This window comes from Pelophylax lessonae (assembly GCF_965119305.1).
Source record: "Pelophylax lessonae genome assembly, chromosome: 10".
NCBI classification, from domain to species: domain Eukaryota; kingdom Metazoa; phylum Chordata; class Amphibia; order Anura; family Ranidae; genus Pelophylax; species Pelophylax lessonae.
This window is the reverse complement of record NC_138777.1, coordinates 66,381,823-66,401,342: the sequence shown is the minus strand read 5'-3', so window position 1 is coordinate 66,401,342 and position 19,520 is coordinate 66,381,823. Positions and strand designations below refer to the sequence as shown.

Sequence of the window (19,520 nt, the reverse complement as noted above, 5' to 3'; positions counted from 1 at the left end):
CGCCTAGATAAGGGTCTGGTATTTTCTTGCATTGGTATTTGTTCCCCTTGGAAGTGCTCAGCTATCGGTGCTCTTTATGCAATAATCCCTTTCCTATTAGTCTTAAGAATTGGCAAAATTAATTTGGAAGATTTATTCCCCATAGCACTATACTCAAGTTCAGATGTTTTTCCTGCCTCAAAAGAACCCAAAAAAATGCCCCAAAAAAACGCCTGCTATTAAACCGGCAAGGTGTGAAAAGCGAGAAGCCAACCTCCTGTGCTGAAAGTGTTCTAATACAAACGTTCTTTTTTTTTATGGTTCTGGACAAGCTACAGAGCTGAAACTTCACAGGTACACTTTTTAGACCCCCCAGATATTTTTTAAATTTTTTTTTTTATTTTTTCAATAATTGGCTCTCTATCAAAAATCTATCAAAAATGACAATTTTTAAGAATTTTTTTGTGTGATTTAGTGTCTGGGGGGTCTAAAAGGTGTACCTGTGAAGTTTCAGCTCTGTAGTATGTCCAGAACCCCCCAAAAAAATCATATAAGTGTAAAAGTGGGGTCCCAAGTTCCCTGCTCTAATGAAAAATTATCTTTTTTTCTGGTTCTGGACATGCTACAGAGCTGAAACTTCACAGGTACACTATACACAAGTTCAGATGTTTTGCCTGCCTCCAAAAACCCCCAAAAAATGCCTGCAACAACACACCTGGGCGGGTTTTTTTGACGCTAGCGTTTTTTGGGCATTTTTTTGGGTTCTTTGGAGGCAGGCAAAACATCTGAACTTGTGTATAGTGGTGTATATACACACATACTTATATGCATATACACACCTAGACATATATAGGTGTGATAGGAGCAGAAATATATTGGTGTTAATTATTTCATTAGCGCAAGTAGTTTTTTTCTGCTCCTTTCACACCTATATATGTGCAGGTGTATATATACAGACATTTGTGTGTATATATACCCCCTATACACATGTTCAGATGTCATGTCTGACTCCAAACATGTGCTCAAAAAAGCACTAGCAATGCCTGCAGCCAAAAATGCTGGCGGCGGCGAAGCCATATTACAGAAACGAAAGTCAGCTAACAGAAAATAGCTTTTCTCTATTGCGGTCACCCTGCTATGGAAGGGGTTGGTCACCCTGCCATAGCAGTCACTGTCAGTTCACCCTACACTACATTACGGTCACCCTGGTATGGAAGGGTTCGGTCACCCTGCCATAGCAGTCAGTTAACCCTACACTACATTACGGTCACCCTGACACTTCACACTTTCCCTACAGAAACTACATTTTTGAAGCTAACTAAAGTGTAAAGGAGCACTCTAACTACACTAGATATCCCTTTCCTCACACTAATAAATGCTAAATGACACTTTTAAAGTAAAATTAACAGAACTGCTTCCGCTCTCTTCCATGTCCAGTATAACAATGCTAGGAATTTGGCGGGGGCTATCTTATATACTGGGGGGCATATTCACTAATGATTGGTCTAGGGACCCCCTAGTCACTCCAATCACATTCCTAGCATTCTTCTGCCCCCTCAATTGGCTTTTGCTAATGGTTCTGGTCCAATCACGGGCTTTTAAAGCCCATTTCCTGTCCCATTGCATTTAGGTCGGTTCTGGTTGCCGAATTCCGAACTTTTTGGGCAAAAAGTTCTAAATTCGGCCGAACCTCGAACACCCAATGTTCGGGCCGAAGCGATGGTGGACCCGAACCGTTCGATCATCCCTAATTTTAAATAGAGCCTCGGGCTAGTTTTTAAATCTTAGGTGTTAGGCTGGGTTCACATCGGTGCACTGTGGTTTGGGGACAGCGCAACTGTATGAGTGGTTTACACGTGATTTTAGGCGCAATCCTTTTGACTTCTATTAGACCATGCATTTTCATGAAATCGCATCAAACTTCTGCATGCTGCATCTTTGTTCTAATAGAAGTTAATGGGAGGGCACTTTAAACCACGCACCACTCATAAAATGCAAAAGTTGCAGTGCACTGATATGAACACACCCTTAGGATTGGCTTTGGGAAGCAAAGTATAAGAATTAAAGGCTAAAGGCTAATGTTAAAGTGGAAATACATTTAATTTTTATTTTTTATTTAAGAGCTTTTGCTACAATACCCACCTTCAGTTCAGAGCTGTCTTTGGCATTAATACCTTTTCATCATTAGATGCACCAATTTTTTAAAAAGTATATACGTCTCCTTTAGATTGAAGTTTAGGTGTGGGCAATTTAAAAAAAAGAGAATTATGGGAATCGTTTTTTATTTTAGAATCATTAGAATCATTCTGATGCTGCATATGTCCCCCTTTGGCTTCAACTCTGAAAACCAATCTATCAAATATCGACTATCGCTTGGTTCTCCCAGCTCCGTGAGCAGAGGGCTGGTGACTGTCAGTCACTGCTGTCTGCTCTTCCCCTCCTGTGCTCACTGAAGTGCTGGGCTGTGGAGGGGGTGGGAGCGTCTGGCTCAGGCTCCCAGCGACTAATTATGAGGCTGTGACCAGTTCAGGACAGTGGACAGGTCCTGACTATATGGGCGTGATCTTACCAGAGCTTTGGCTGTACTTCTACTTTAAAATATTACATTTATTTGTACATACTTGTTCTTACTACAAGCCTTCTGTAATACCCTGTGCATCAATGTTTAGCACATTAAAGTTGACACAAATCAGGGGGATGGGACATATTATTCTGCTGGCAACACTCACCACTGATCACATCAGTACAATACACTGATCAGTCGCTGCAGTTGATTGGCTGCAGCCACCGATTGTCCAAAAATGTTCTAAATTCCAATGTCCTAACAACCAATGATGAATATCTGGCCCCATTCAGCAGGGCCAGGGATGCTAGATTACATCACGTGGATGTCTCATTGGTTGCTAGGACAAAGGTGGCCTCCGGCACATTAGCAACCACTGTTACACTGTGAATGAGAGTAATGAAGATTTGTTGTTGTTTATGATGACATAATTTTAGGGAGAGGATTGTTGTGGGACATTTACTTCCTGGGACTTTGTTTTCTGGATATTGTGGGGCATTATTTTGGACAGTGTTGGGCATTATTATAATTATTATAAATATTAATAATAATAATTCTTGATAATAGACGATATGTACAGTGTGTGTGTGTGTGTTTATTTATTATTTTACCTATTTTGTGAATGAGTAACCAGGGGTAATATGTACTCCTTACTCATCCACAGGCAGATATCTGGAAAAAAGAAGCTCCCAGATTGAGCTAAATCCCCCCCACAGACTCCTGAATTCAACAGGCCACAGATGTAGGGATGAGGCCCTTGTCTTCATCAACATGGGGCACCTCCTGACAAGGTACCCTCCTTATGTTGAGGGCCTAACCTGAAATATTTCAGGAGGGGGGAACAAACTCACTGCTCTCCCCTCCCCTTTCCTGGCCAGCAATACTGTACGCCTAGATAAGGGTCTGGTATTTTCTTGCATTGGTATTTGTTCCCCTTGGAAGTGCTCAGCTATCGGTGCTCTTTATGCAATAATCCCTTTCCTATTAGTCTTAAGAATTGGCAAAATTAATTTGGAAGATTTATTCCCCATAGATTTCTATGGGGTTTAAAAAACTTTCACAACTTCAAAAACTTTTTTTAACTGTTTAGCAATTGTTTTTGCCGAACCAAACCCAGGCACCGAACCAAACCAAACCAAACCCAGGCACATTCGGCTGTTCAGAACTAGTCAGTTTAAGGGAGTTTTTTCAAAGTACATATAAATTATCCACAAAGAAGAAGTAGGTATGAATCTAAAATTAAGCTTTTTACAATCCTTGTAATGTATAAACTGAAATTGATTAAAAAAAAAAAGCAATTTATCACTATACAGTAGACGTGGCAATCAACACATTTGTCTGGCAGATCTTGGTAGATCATTTAGTGATCAGATGGTATGCAAATGTCCAACCACTGTTTAAATTATCGCTACATAAATGACTCATAAACGGGTTGGAAATATTCCATTTAAACTGGAAAGTTAGAGTTTTTTAAGAAAACTGCTTTTAAACAATACTCTGCCAGGCAAAGGCCTATTTTAGTCAATAGCAGCTAAAATGGTTCCTTTTATACAATTGTTTCTAGCTATTTCCCAGAATGCACTATTTATCTCCTTTATCGTGACATCCTTTTTTAGATCTTGCTTTGTGATTCACTCCAATAGGCATACGTGTTCATTCTGTGGTATTAAAATGAAGTCTCATCTTCTCCAGCTAACAAGATGCAATGGAATTTTCTGCTGTAGTTTGCCGCATGTCCATAAATTGATATTCTAGTTACTTAAACCAATACAGAACACTCAAGTGTATTATTACTATTTATGGTAAAGTATTTCATTGTTAAAGATACTGCTTATTAAACAAAAGTATAGAGCTCCAATGTGAGCGCATATTCCATGTTACAGTTTTATCAGGGCAAGCTCTTGCTTCTTAATAGCATATTTTCTCGATGTCATTCCTTGTTTGTGAAATAAATGTATTAGTGAAAAAATATTGCACCATCCATTTTAAAGTTAGGTAATGCAATGAGTATTTCAAGGTCATCCTAGACCTAACACATGTTCTGTATACGTATTAGGGAATTCATTCAGGAGCATCTTCAACTTCAGTCTAATTTCTCTGTTTGGCAAATTAACGAGGCATAACTTCAATCTTCTAGACCTGTGCTGCTCTTTAAGCTCATTCAGCATGCACAAACTTTATCCAGTATAACCTCCAGTGCACTTCCCCATTTCAACATATCATACTACCCATCTACGCCTAACTTCTTCACCCCTCCATCTACCCCAGTTGATTAAAAAAAATAATTGCATGCATTGTATTGGTGCATTTCAATGTCCCTGGCATGAGGATAACACAATTAACTGCAATTTTAGTTCCAAAAATTCAAACTTGAGCAATGGTGGACCTCTAGAGAAGGATGCTCTATAGTCTTGTCAGAGGTAGATTCCTATTTGAACTCTAAACTCTACCACATCTGCTCATGTGTGTGCTCATGTGTACACACAAATTCAAAAAAGGGTGCTTGGTGTATGCTGTTGATACCTTTTTACTGCTGCTGAGGTTGATATAGTGTATTGAGCCACATAGTGACACTGTAAAGGGATGATATGTCACTTTTAAAAGTGTAATTTCCCAATTTAGAGTGTTTTGAGTGACTCTCTGGGTTTATAGGAACCTGTTTGGTTTGTGTTTTTGTTTTAGTTTTGGTTTGTCGGGAGATTGCTAGATAGATTTTGGCTGTCGAGTGAGTAAACTGGAGCATGGGACTGAAAACCTGTTAGTGATGTGATCTGGTAGTGGCAGTCATCTGCTGCATTAGACATGCTGGATCTATTGTATGTTGGAAAGGATAGCATCAGTTAAAAGAGAACAGGCTAAGATGCCTCGAATGACTCATTATTAACCAGACTATGATGTTAGGCACTTTTAGCACTGATCAGGCCATTTGTATTATGCAAGCCCTTTTAAAACAGGTGAACCCAAGGTACCCTGTAAGTATCCCAGGCATTGAACAGGAAAAATATGGCAACCTATTCATCTAAATATTGAAAGTTGGATATGATCAGTGACATCGCAAGAGTTGAGATAAGTAATACAGCAAAATCATTTAGTGACTGTGAAGAGAGTCATGTGTATAGATCAGGGCTTTTTTTTCTCAGAAAAAAGGTGAAGGAACTCAACCACGACCCCCCCCCCCCGACCCAGAAAAAAAAAAAACTCTCCCAAAACTGGTCAAAATTTCACAAAAAATGGGAGGTTCTTAAGGGGAAATCAAATACCAGGAGTGCATTATGTACAGAGTGCAGAGTTTGGTGGGGTTACACACAGAGTGCAGAGTTCAGGGGTGTGCTACATGCAGAGTTCAGGAGTGTGCTACATACATAGGGCAGAGTTCAGGGGTGTGCTGCAAGTGCATACAGAGTTCAGGGGTGGGCTACACACAGAGTGCAGAGTTCAGCCTTCTTCCACAGCTGCTTAGTTCTGCATCCCCCATCCACATCTCACTTTTATCCCTCTTCTTCTCTAGTACCTCCTCTCACACTGTAGATGGCGTCACCTCTCTCACTAGCAGCGAGATCCAGCTGAAAAAAAGCCCTGGTATAGATAAACCAAAAATAAATTGCACCCTTCTGCCCTAAACACCTAATTAATCTTGAAAAATCCAAAGACCCAAACCTGCATAGAACCTGCTCCAATTTGTTCTAATAGTAAAGAATACTACCTGATCCCCAAAGACCACTTGATAAATCTTTCGACTGGATTAGATTGGGTTACATGCTTTATTATCATTGTATTTAATACAGCTACATTTGACATGGTAGCTCTCTTACAAAAACAGTAAATAAATGCATTAACTTTACATATAAATGCACTAATATACATTCACACATTACATACCTTAAAAAAAAGGAAGCAAATGCCTGGCTAAATAATACAAGTTTACGTAAAGTATTGCAAATATAAAAGTAAATGAGAAAAACTAACACAATGTTTGCACACAAATGATAAAATACCAAATGTATTAACTTTTTTTTTGGAGCATGTAGATGATGGAGTATTGGATAGTACAGCTCTGGGAAAGAAACTGTACTTCAATCTGTTTGTTGTGTTGAGTTGCTTTTTCTATTACAAATTACAAGGCCTGGCTGTGCACATTCATCAGATTATTGAAAACAGAGAGCGAGGTGAACATGTCTCTACAGCAATACTGGGATGGAAAACTGAAGTAACGTGCTAGGCTGCTCTTGCTTTATGCACCTCAAGGTTTAATTTTCAGTTTTTACTAAAGTGCACCTTTAATGACCCTCTTTCTGCGCAGTTATTATTTTGTTCTGACCCAACAAACTTCAATACAGAAAATATGATTTCGGAATTCAAGCAATTTCTGGTCAATCTTTACACAAAGAGATAGAAAGGAACAGAAGGAATTGAATCTGTGACTCCCGTTGAGATTTTCACTCTTATTCACTTATTTGACGGGTGGAAACCAAAGCTGAATTTTCATAAAATGAAAATGCTGCTAAAGCACACGTTTTTTTGAATACATCCAGTATATATGTAGTAAATTCAAAACCTCAAGAGAATGTAAAATATTTTAAAATTAAGCTCTATTTCTAACCTTATGTGGAAAGCAGTGTTGTACTATGCATTTCTAAAGCACTCTCGGAGTTGTGTCTGCATAGAACGTGTACAAAGAGTCACTTCCCGCAGGGTCCTGAAAAAGCACAATTATTTTTCTATGTTATCATTTCTATTTTATATAAAAGTAACATGTACTTTATCTACAGTTTCCTTTGGAAATCTTTTGGGGGGATGAAAAAAAATCCAATTTCTAAGCACAAGTTTTTATCTTCATGTAATTCTAATAGTATGGACTTTTCATTTTTATAGCTCTGAATCTAAAGTCATGTTTCTATTTAGGAAAAAAAAAGGGGAAAAAATTGATTTTAGGAAGATAAGTTCATTTTGATTAATTCTAAAAAAGTTTACCAAGTGTTAGCAGGATCTTTTAGATACATTTACAGTATAGAGCAGGGTTTCTCAACCAAGGTTCCATGGAGCCCTAGGGTTCCTCCTGAGGTTGCTAGGGGTTCCTTGAGCAATGGGCAATTTCTGCCTCTCAGATAAGTTTCCAAAGACACCATTGTTCCTTTTAGCTATCTGTAAGGGGATAATTCTTCCCAATAATGTCAAGAGTAAGGAGCATTCCTCCCACTGACTGTCACATGTTTGTGTCATGAGTTGTAGATTTTCCCCAAGACTAGAAATTTATTTTCCGGGGACCTCTGTGTTGAAAAGGTTGAGAAAGGCTGGTATAGAGAATAATAATGTTAGAGTGCAAATAAAAGTATTTGCATATTTCTAACAAACAGTAGGGCCACATTTACACTGCTCCCCCTTAAGCTGCAAAGGAAGCGGGTGTAGGGGGGGGGGTATATATGCTGTGGCCGCAATGCTTTGCATTTTGGCGCTGCAGAATTTATCCTCAGTCCCCAATGTTGCTCTTGGCAGGCAATACCACCCACTGAACACAGCCCTGTTTAACCACTTCAGCCCCAAAAGGTTTTATCCCTGAAATGAACAGGTTATTTTTTGCGATATGACACTGCATTATTTTAACTGACAAATGCGTATGTCGTGTGACACTGTACCCAAATAAAATTGATGTCCTTTTTTTCCCACAAATAGAGCTTTCTTTTGGTGGTGTTTTATTGCCTTTGCAGTTTTTATTTTTTGCGTTATAAACAAAAAAAGAGCGACAATTTAAAAAAAAAAAAAAAACACTATTTTTTACTTTCTGCTATAAAACTCATCCAATAAAAAAATCGAATTTCTTCATTAATTTAGGCCAATATGTATTCTGCTATATTTTTGGTAAAAAAAAAAGATCACAAGTTATTGCGTCTACAAACTATGGGATATATTTATGGCATTTTTATTTTTAACTTTTTACTAGTAATATCGGCGATCAGCGATTTTTAGTGGGACTGCAGTGGACAAATCTGACACCTAACTGACACTTTTGAGTGACGTTATTATAGTGATCAGTGCTAAAAATATGCAATATTACTGTACTAAGGACACTGGCAGGGAAGGGGTTAACAGGGGCGATCAAAGGGTTAAATATGTCCCTTGGGGGTGCTTTCTAACTGTGTAGGGGTTGTTCTGACTGGGGGAAGAAAGAGATCAATGTTCCTGCTAAGCAGGAACACAAGATCTCTATCTTCTCCCCTGTCAGAATGGAAATCTGCCTTGTTTACATAGGAAGATCGCCATTCTGCCTGTCTCAGGAACGATCACGGGTGGCTGGCGGACATCAGGTCCACCAGGTCCTGCTGATTGGCTTCTCCTCTGTCCAATCAGAGCGTGATGGCGGCTCCGGCAGTGCGTGCGTGCCCCTTAGTGGCTATTGCATGGAAGGAACTACAGGTACATGATTTTGCGCAATAGAGCTGACCTGCACATGGTAGGTGGTCGGCAAGTTGTCAGCTGAATGAGTTGTGCTGCAACTGCATGCAATGCAGTGCACACAGTTGTAGCATGGTTTTACAGGTTTTTAGGGGTTAAAACAAGAGGAAGTTCTCTGAAGATTGATCCAACACAGATCATTTTTCAAAGGACAACACAGGTGTAAATGAGCCCTGAATGAGCATTAAAACAAATCCTCACTAGCTGCTTGTACTGTAAAGTAATTCATCTTCAAAGATCACTCTAAACCTGTTGTTTGTTTACATTAGAAGGGATCTCAAAATTCTCCAAAATGCAAGGAGGAAAGGAGCTGTGATTTCAGTGGCTCTTTTGTGGGCTTTGAAGAACAATTTCTCCACAATACCTATAACTACAAAGGTGAAAAGGGGCTTCTTTTAAAGTGCTTTTACTTTTATTGATACAGTACAGTGACTAAGTATTGACATCTCTAGGATATAGAATTGCACACACCCATTATCATCCCGCCCCAAAATGCATATTTTAAGCAGAATATAAATCTAATGAAATAATAAAAATATGAATGTGGCTACAACACTATTTTGGGGTTTAAATCTTTACTTGAATTTATAAACCCATAACTATAAACAATGTATACCTAACAATCTTAGGCCAGGTTCACACATTGAGTTTGACAAGTGATGGTGCCTGTCAACTTGCCATGTCATGGTAAATTTGCAGTGGCCAAGTTGTGAAGTCACCTGTTTTTATGGTGCCCCCAGCAGCCGGGGTTAAAGAGGCAGAACCAACCTTTGCAAATCATGAAAAACCCTGTCCACCCACAAAGTAAGTGACTTTACCCAAATAAAGGGAATCTACAACTTGGTAGGGGGATGGAAAATTTGCCCTAGTACACTTTGACTGTGTTTTTGTGCCTTGTGAATGGTCCGCAAAGATAGCCAGTAATGTAGTCAAGTACTATCATATGAATGAGACTAAAAAATTTTCATGGGTAATGCACTGCATGGTTGCCTTAAGTCAGAATACCCTTCTTCAGCTTTTTTTTTCTAAGTATCCTATCTTGAGAGAATAAGATAGGCAGCTGACCTCTCATTCTGAAAATACCTGGATATCATTTCAATGCTGTTGCTTTTACCCAATAGGTCACCTGTTAAAGAAATTTGGATTTACTTACCTTTCTAGTGGCCCGTGTATTTATAATGATATTAAAGTCATTTTTTCATTTTTTTTCTAAACGACAAACATGTTATACTTACCTGCTCTGTGGAGCGGTTTTGCACAGAGCTGCCCTGATTCTCCTCTTCTCAGGTCCCCGCTGGTGCTCCTGCCACCATCCTCCTTCCAAGTGCCCCCAGAGCAAACAGCTTGCTGTGGGGACACATTCAGTGTTCATTCAGACAAGCAGCTTGGCCCTGCCCCCTCTCTCTTCTCATTGGTTCACTCCTGCTCCCACTGCTGCCTGAGCCAATGGGGAGGAAGAGTCCCCAGAGAGCCAAGACTCTCCTGCACATCACTGGATCTCAATGGTGCTCAGGTAAGTATTCGGAGGGCTGCTGCATACAGAAGTTTTTTTTATCTTCATGCATAGAATGCATAAAGGTTAAAAAACTTTAAGCCTTTAGAATCACTTCAAGACTAACTGCAGCTAGCTGCCCAGCTGTTGGATGAGACAAATACTTGCCCCTCCCAATTGCCTCTGCGATTCCTGACCAGAAAGCAAGTATTGCACACAGTGCAGAATATTTGCAGCTGCTAGAGAGGGGAGGTGGGTAGATTTTCAATACATGGGCCCTTAAAAATGTATTCATATTAGGTTTTCTTTTTTTTTTTAAATATATGTATGTATTGGGTAAAAATGACCCTGTGGTGATAGGGTCGCAATAACTCTGTGGGGTTGATTTACTAAAGGATGGGAGGATGTTCACTTTGCAAAGTGGATGGTCATTTTAAAAAGTGTATGCTTAGTTTGCAAAGGGAGTCACAGTAAATAGGGTCATCCTGTGTTAACTTTAATAAACATTCACGAGTGAAGGAAATTTAAAAAAAATAAATGGATTTTTACTAGCACCTGACTGGTTGATTGAAAGGATCACAGCTTCATCCTATTTACTATGCTCAGTGAATATTCATTTTACTAAGATAACTCTATTTTTTTGTTAAATCAACCCATTTAGGTCATTGACCTGGAACAAATTACTTTTATTTACATACGTATTCTGGGTCAATGACTTAAGTAATGAACCCAGTAGATCAGCAACTAGAATTTTCAGAAGGAGGTCAGCAATGGCAAACTCTATACTTCTCTGATGCCAGGTTTATTTTGAAAACTGGATTATTGTGTTACTTAAATAGCTTTTTTTGCCTTATCTACAATTTATCTTCTCTTCCCAGGTTTCCTATTCCCTCATACTTGCCTAAAGTATTGGGTAAATTGGATTTCTTAGAGGCATTTAGAGACGTAAAATAATCATTATTATCTCGATAGATAGATAGATAGATAGATAGATAGATAGATAGATAGATAGATAGATAGATAGATAGATAGATAGATAGATAGATAGATAGATAGATAGATAGATAGATAGATAGATAGATAGATAGATAGATAGATAGATAGATAGATAGATAGATAGATAGATAGATAGATAGATAGATAGATAGATAGATAGATAGATAGATAGATAGATAGATAGATAGATAGATAGATAGATAGATAGATAGATAGATAGATAGATAGATAGATAGATAGATAGACCATTTTTATTAGCAAATTTTATGCTAGAGCTCTAATCTTATGGACCTATCCTTCAAGGTTTTTCAAGCAGAGAGTAGAGCCTTGTTTATGTACAAGGCTTGCTGTTTTTATGTTTTTCTTCTGGACTTGATAATAAAGAATGAAAAATGGTTATGAGCAAAAGTCTGATTTATGACAGTAGCTGAACTTTGTATTTTGTCCAATATGTACGTGTACTTTGACCAAGATGACAGATTGATATTAGCATTACGAGTATAACCTTTTCATGTTGTTTGGACACTGTGTTTTCTGTTTGCTATCTAATTGGTGAATTAGTCACTGTGAAGGATACGTAACTGACTCATGTCTTCCTTGCTAGACAGGGCTACGATGACCTGGAAAAGCAACTTAAAGAGGTTTTCATGGAGAGAAGTAGCATCCTCCGGCAGCTTTCCAAAACTTCCAAGGAACTGGAAGGCCTCAACGGAAATATCCAGGTAAGGATGTTTGTTGTAAGGGTGCATTATTATGTTTAAAAGGTATCTAAACCCAAAAATATAATTTTTGTATATTGCAGATTACTATTCCCTAGATGTATTGGCTATGTTATATAACACATGTATATTTCTCCAGGCACCATTAGGTGTTGAAAACCTCTTAGCGGGTGCTGTGTACCTGTCTACCTAGATAACATCAGATTATACATGCAAAAAAGAGGGGGGGAGTTTGGGACTTTAAATGAGACGCATGGTGGGATATGCCATGCGTCTCCATTCCTATTCAATTGAATAAACAAGGGAGGTCGGGACTAAGAGACATAAACAATCTGTCAGGATAACAAATACTTTTATAGATGTCAGCAAATGTACACATAATCATAAATGATACAATAAATAAAAATAATAATAATAATAATGATAATAATAAAAACTCATGGGTATTACATAAACTGATAGAAATTGCTCAGATCCTCCGCGGATGTTTAGCTGTCGGAGGGTCTACCCCCTCCCCCCCAACTGGACACAGTGTGTACCCATTTGGGGTGTTCAGGGGGGTTGGGGGTGGCCCTATTAGAGAATGGCCGTCAGCGACCCCATCTTATAAGTATTAATGCCATTTGTATATTTGGATTTCTTAGTGCTGTAATGGCTTATCTACATGGGCATGAAGTTAGATTACATAACTGCACCTATGTGCTACTGGCCATAATATCAAAGTTTTATGAGTTTGCTTTTCTCTGTTATTATTATGATTTCTTTTCCCTGTTTGTTACTATTTGAAATAATCTTACTAAAAACTATTTAACAAGAAATTGCTCAGATCCAGTGTTCATTGAGTTAATTTACAGATGTTAAAACGGGAATGATAAAGTAGTTGGATAAAACCACAGCGAATAAAGACAATGTTGCAACGATGTAAAAATAGTAGAGTATGATCGAAACTTCAAAAACTTGATGCGTTTCGTGGACTTATAATGCCACTTCATCAGGAGTAGATGTTGGTTTCGTATCTAAAAAATATATGTATGTGTATAAATATATATAAAGCAACAATAGCTATATAATAGATGAAGACTGGACAAAAGAAGGAGAAGGGAGAAATTGATCTCTCAGTATGTCAAAAACCTACGTGGTAATTGTTATGCCTACTAACATAAGAGGCAAGACATAGGGCCAGAGGTCTCCCATGAGAGCTGAGGGAACACAGGGCAACCGGGCAGAGGCAAGGGCATCACACACCGGGAGATATGGGCCAAGCTGAATGGAGTAAAATGGTGCATGTGAGCAGCAAAGAAAGTATATATAGATATTGCACAGTGTATAAACTAGTACAGGATATATAAATTATAAAAAATAAGGTATATATATATAATATATATATAGTGCTGCTTAACAATTACTAGAGTGTAAAGAGTATATTAAAGTAGTGACACCTAAGGGAATATTGATGGAATATAAAGTAAAAGCCGAATGTGAGATGTTATAAACCTGACTGTGAAGGAACACAGAAGTGCAAGAAGGGAGTCCCGGTCGTAGAAACCATATGGGAATAGTGAAAAGTAAAAACCAAATAAGGAGGTGAAGGAGTAGAAAGTAAGAGGTAGAATAGGAAAGACCAAATGCAATAATATAGATGTGAGAAAGCATGGGGAGTGAGAGATAAAAGGAAATGCATAAATACCACAAAGCATAGCCCAGGCTTCCAATGGGTGAGTCCAAGAACATCGCCCCAACATTGTGTCCCCAGCGTCACGCCAGTGCATACGATGGATCAACAAGAGGGTCAGGACGCCGAGGTAGACCAACCCGCAGGTGATCCAAATGCACTGAGAGTGGATTGATAACGCCGGCGCATTGGCACCAAAATGACGCACTGCGTCGGCGTAATGCGTGGCGCTGATGCGCGAAGGTCCCGCCCACCCGATCCCCCGCGCCGAGAGAGGTGAAGGGAGAGGGGGAAGGCGTCCGTCGCTTTCTTACATCTATATTATTGAATTTTGTCTTTCCTATTCTACCTCTTACTTTCTACTCCTTCACCTCCTTATTTGGTTTTTACTTTTCACTATTCCCATGTGGTCTCTACGACCGGGGCTCCCTTCTTGCACTTCTGTGTTCCTTCACAGTCAGGTTTTTAACATCTCACATTCGGCTTTTACTTTATATTCCATCAATATCCCCTTAGGTGTCACTACTTTAATATACTCTTTACACTCTAGTAATTGTTAAGCAGCACTATATATATTATATATACAGTATATATATATATATATATATATATATATATATATATATATATATATACCTTATTTTTTATAATTGATATATCTTGTACTAGTTTATATACTGTGCAATATCTATATATACTTTCTTTGCTGCTCACATGCACCATTTTACTCCATTCAGCTTGGCCCATATCTCCTTGTGTGTGATGCCGTTGCCTCTGCCCGGTTGAACTGTGTTCCCTCAGCTCCCATGGGAGACCTCTGGCCCTATGTCTTGCCTCTTATGTTAGTAGGCAAAACAATTGCCATGTAAGTTTTTGACATACCGAGAGATCAATTTCTCCCTTCTCCTTCTTTTGTCCAGTCTTCATCTATTATATAGCTATTGTTGCTTTATATATATTTATACACATACATATATTTTTTAGATACGAAACCAACATCTACTCCTGATGAAGTGGCATTATAAGTCCACGAAACGAGTCAAGTTTTTTGATGTTTCGATCATACTCTACTATTTTTACATCGTTGCAACATTGTTTTTATTTGCTGTGGTTTTATCCAACTACTTTATCATTCCCGTTTTAACATCTGTAAATTAATTCAATGAACACTGGATCTGAGCAATTTCTATCAGTTTATGTAATACCCATGAGTTTTTATTATTATTATTATTATTATTATTATTTTTATTTATTGTATCATTTATGATTATGTGTACATTTGCTGACATCTATACAAGTATTTGTTATCCTGACAGATTGTTTATGTCTCTTAGTATTAGATTATACATAACAAGAATCTTGATAAAAATGTTTTTTTCAGAATGGAAAACTGAAAATGGTACCATTTTTGTAAAGTTTATACATTTTCATCAGCTCTATGTATTGGCTTGTGAATTTTCAATGGTTGAGTTCTTTGGTGTTATAGTCATTTTTTTGTTTTGGATTGAATAGGGAAGAGGGATAACCCTTATCAGGTTTTTATTGGTGTCTCTGTCTTTGTTTGGAAGATTCTCCCTCTCTATTTGTCAAGGTGGTCATTTTTATGTGTGCTATAAGAGACTTTTGTACTGAAACACAATTTTAGGTTGTCACCAGCCGGTACAGAAATAGAGGAGAAATCTTACAATCGGGACACTTATTTTGCTGACAGTTTAGGATTTCCTCTCACTTTTCACTGTGTATACAAGACAGGACGTGAAGTGAAATTACAAACTAGAACATTCCTTATTCTATTTAAAATGAAAAATATAGTTATAGTTTCAGATATACCGCTCTATAAAATATCTTGCAGCAGTTTCTTGCCTTTCACTGCCAGGGGAACCTGTGACAGGGTGACAATGCAGTAGCACAAGTGGAAGACAGTTGTCACCCCATAACAAAAAGTGCCTGAACAAGATATTTAAAGTATTTACTTCATTACAGGGTGGTATTGTGGATGTGTATAAAGGTAGCAAAGTGCCACATCCTAACCAATCTAGAAAATATCCCGTAAAAAACATGGATTTTTTAGACACCATACAACAGACAATGTTTTTTGTAAAAATAATACATTTTATTACATAATCATATATATACAGTATATCACATAGAAAAACTTTGATAAATTGAGATTGAGAATAAAACTATACAGTCAAAAAACAAGCTACTATAAAGGCTCAAAGCCGAAACCCACCCCATGGAGGTATCACTATAGCAGCCAGGGAACATGAGGCTGTCAAAGTTTGAAGATTGGCATGGGTTAACATAGTCTGTTATCGTACATGTTTCACGGCATAGTGCTTCTTCAGGAGCTTAAGTACATATTCTAGATAGACGAGCATATTCAATAAAAATCTTTTACATAATTATATACACTTTGTACATACGCATGTAATGAAATGTATTATTTTTGCATAAATGTTGTCAGTTGTATGGTGCCTAAAAAGTCCACTTTTTTTTATGAGATATTTTCAAGCACTTGAACAAGGACCTACTGATCACCAGCTATTCTTTTAAGCAGATTTTAAAGATTTAAGACAATTGAGCACAACTTTTAAAATTACATTACACGAGAAAGCGATTTTAGTAACTGGGATTTGATAAATTTTAAAAACAACCAGTTATGATTAGGGATGATCAAACGGTTCTGGTCGACCATCGGTTCGACCTGAACATTGGCTGTTCGAGGTTCGGCCGAATTTATAACTTTTTCCCCAAAAAGTTCGGAATTCGGCAACCAGAACCGACCAAAATGCAATGGTTAAGGAGATGGGCTTTAAAAGCCCGTGATTGGACCAGAACCATCAGTAAAAGCCAATTGAGGGGCAGGAGAATGCTAGGAATGTGATTGGAGTGACTAGGGGGTCCATAGTCCAATCATTAGTGAATACGCCCCCCAGTATATAAGATAGCCCCCGCCAAATACCTAGCATTCTTATACGGGACATGAAAGAGAGTGGAATGCTGTTCTGTTACAATGTGTTACAAAGTGTCATTTAGCTATTTTTAGTGTGAGGAAAGGGATATCTAGTGTAGTTAGGTGCTATTTTTTCACTATAGTTAGCTTTCATTTATTCAGTTTCTGTAGGGAAAGTGTTAAGTGTAAGGGGACCGTAGTGTAGTGTAGGGTTAACTGACTGTGACTGCTATGGAAGGGTGACAATACCCTTCCATATCAGGGTGACCGCTATAGAGAAAAGATCGTTTCTCTTGTGTCACTTTCAGAGCAGGGATATGGCTCCGCTCCCGTCAGCATTCTTTATGCTGCAGGGGTTGCCAGTGCTTTTTTGAGGACATATTTGGAGTCAGGCAATGGCATGACATCTGAACATGTCTATAGGGGTATATATATATATATACATACACCTATGTCTGTATATATACACCTGCACATATATAGGTGTTAAAGGAGCAGAACACTATTCTTTTGCTAATGTGGCTATGCTCCTAACATACCTATATATGTGTAAGTGTAATATACATATCAGTGTGTGTGTATATATATATATACCCCTATACAGAAGTTCAGATGTTTTGCCTGCCTCCAAAGAACCCAAAAAAAATGCCCAAAAAATGCCTGCAAGAACAAACCTGGGCATTTTTTTTTTGGCGCTGGCATTTTTTGGGGTTCTTTGGAGGCAGGCAAACCATCTGAACTTCTGTATAGGGGTATATAAAAACACACACACTTATATGTATATATACCCATACACATATATAGGTGTGAAAGGAGCAGAACACTATACTTTTGCTAATGAAATAATTTGCAAATATGGCTAGGCTCCCAACACACCTATATATGTGTAAGTGTAATATACATATCAGTGTGTGTGTTTTTATATACCCCTATACAGAAGTTCAGATGTTTTGCCTGCCTCCAAAGAACCCCAAAAAAATGCCTGGGCTTTTTTTTTTGGCGCTTGCATTTTTGGGCATTTTTTTTGGGTTCTTTGGAGGCAGGCAAAACATCTGAACTTATGTATAGGGGTATATATATATACACACACACTGATATGTATTTTACATTTACACATATATAGGTGTGTTAGGAGCCTAGCCATATTAATGGAAATTATTTCATTAGCAAAAGTATAGTGTTCTGCTCCTTTAACACCTATATATGTACAGGTGTATATATACAGACATAGGTGTATGTATATATATACCCCTATAGACATGTTCAGATGTCTTGCCTGACTCCAAACATGTGCTCAAAAAAGCACTATCAACGCCTGCAGCAAAAAAAAAAGCTTACGGGAGCGGAGCCATATTAGTGTTCTGAAAGTGACAAAATACAAACGATCTCTTTTTTTCTCTTTCTGGACATGCTACAGAGCTGAAACTTCACAGGTACACTTCTTAGACCCCCCCCCCCCCATAGGAAATCCAAAGTAAAAATCTATTTTTTTTTAATTTTTTCAATAATTGGCTTTTTTATCAAAAATGACAATTTTTAAGAACTTTTTTTTGTGTGATTAATAGTTAATGGGGCATGACCCAGAACCCTAGGCACTTTTTAGGGGCATTTATTGGGTTTTAGGGCTTTAAAATTGTGTTTTTTGATTACCGAAGTTCGGGTCCCATTGATTTCAATGGGGTTCTTAAATCCGGGCCGAACTTTTGGGTAGTTCGGATGTTCTGGCTGAACCGAACTTTTCAAAAGTTCGATCATCCCTAGTTATGATATGGACTTGTTGAAATGGAAAATGAATCCTTAAGGGCTCTTTCACACGGGCGGTCCGATCAGATCCGCCTGTCAGTTTTTTAGGCGGATCTGATCGGATCCTCCATGCAGCTCTATGGGGCAGCGGGTGTCAGCGGAGGTCACCTCCGCTGACACCCGCTGCCATCCGCATCCGATCCTGTGCTGAAATCTGGACGGATGGAAACCCTATTTTTTCCATCCGTTCAGTAATCGGAGCGGAGCGGATCTGATGAGAGCGGACAAGCGGTCCGCTCTCCTCCGATCCCCCATAGAGGGCAGCGGGTGCTGAGACACCTCCCTCTCCGCTCTGCAAGCGGAGACGGAGCTGTCATCCGCCCGGCTCAGCGGGGATCGCGGATCGATCCCCGCTGAGCAACACGGATCCGCCTGCGGAGGCGGACCGTGTGAAAGAAGCCTTAAGCAAACATCTGTGTTTCCAAAGTGTACAAAAATCATTGTCAAATATGAACTATATAAACTAATTAACAGTGCATAACAAAAACTCTACTCCACTCTGCTATTTCTGCTATTGGCACCCTGTTGAATGCCAAATATTTCCCTGTGCTATTTTAAACCTGATGCAACTGGGTTGTCAGTTGCAGCCCAGATGTCAGGCCTCTTTGCCCTTACTTTGACAGTCATGCATCACTAATTTGTGCAGGACAGTACGCACAAGTTTTTTTCTTAGAGAATAAGTGTAGGTACCCCCTCCACCCCTAAATCATCCTTGTCTCTGTCCCCCTGCTCACCTCCCTGCACCTCCTCTTGTCTTTGCCTCTACCTACCTCCCAGCACAACACTCTTTGAAAGAATAATTCCCCCCCTCAGCATCAAGAGATTTCTTGCCAGCAACAATAGACCCCCAGCACCAATAATAACCCCCCAGCAGCAACAATAAATCCTCC

The 19,520-nt window shown here is 38.7% G+C and overlaps 1 protein-coding gene across 1 annotated transcript in view; it reads left to right on the top strand.

Moving 5' to 3' along the window:
- The window catches only part of LUZP2 (leucine zipper protein 2), a 950,181-nt gene that overhangs the window by 433,183 nt on the left and 497,478 nt on the right, over positions 1 to 19,520 (top strand). Inside the window, exon 2 of the mRNA XM_082270449.1 lies at positions 12,085 to 12,202. Coding sequence (XP_082126575.1) covers positions 12,085 to 12,202 — 118 coding nt within the window. The remainder of the gene's footprint in view (positions 1 to 12,084; positions 12,203 to 19,520) is intronic.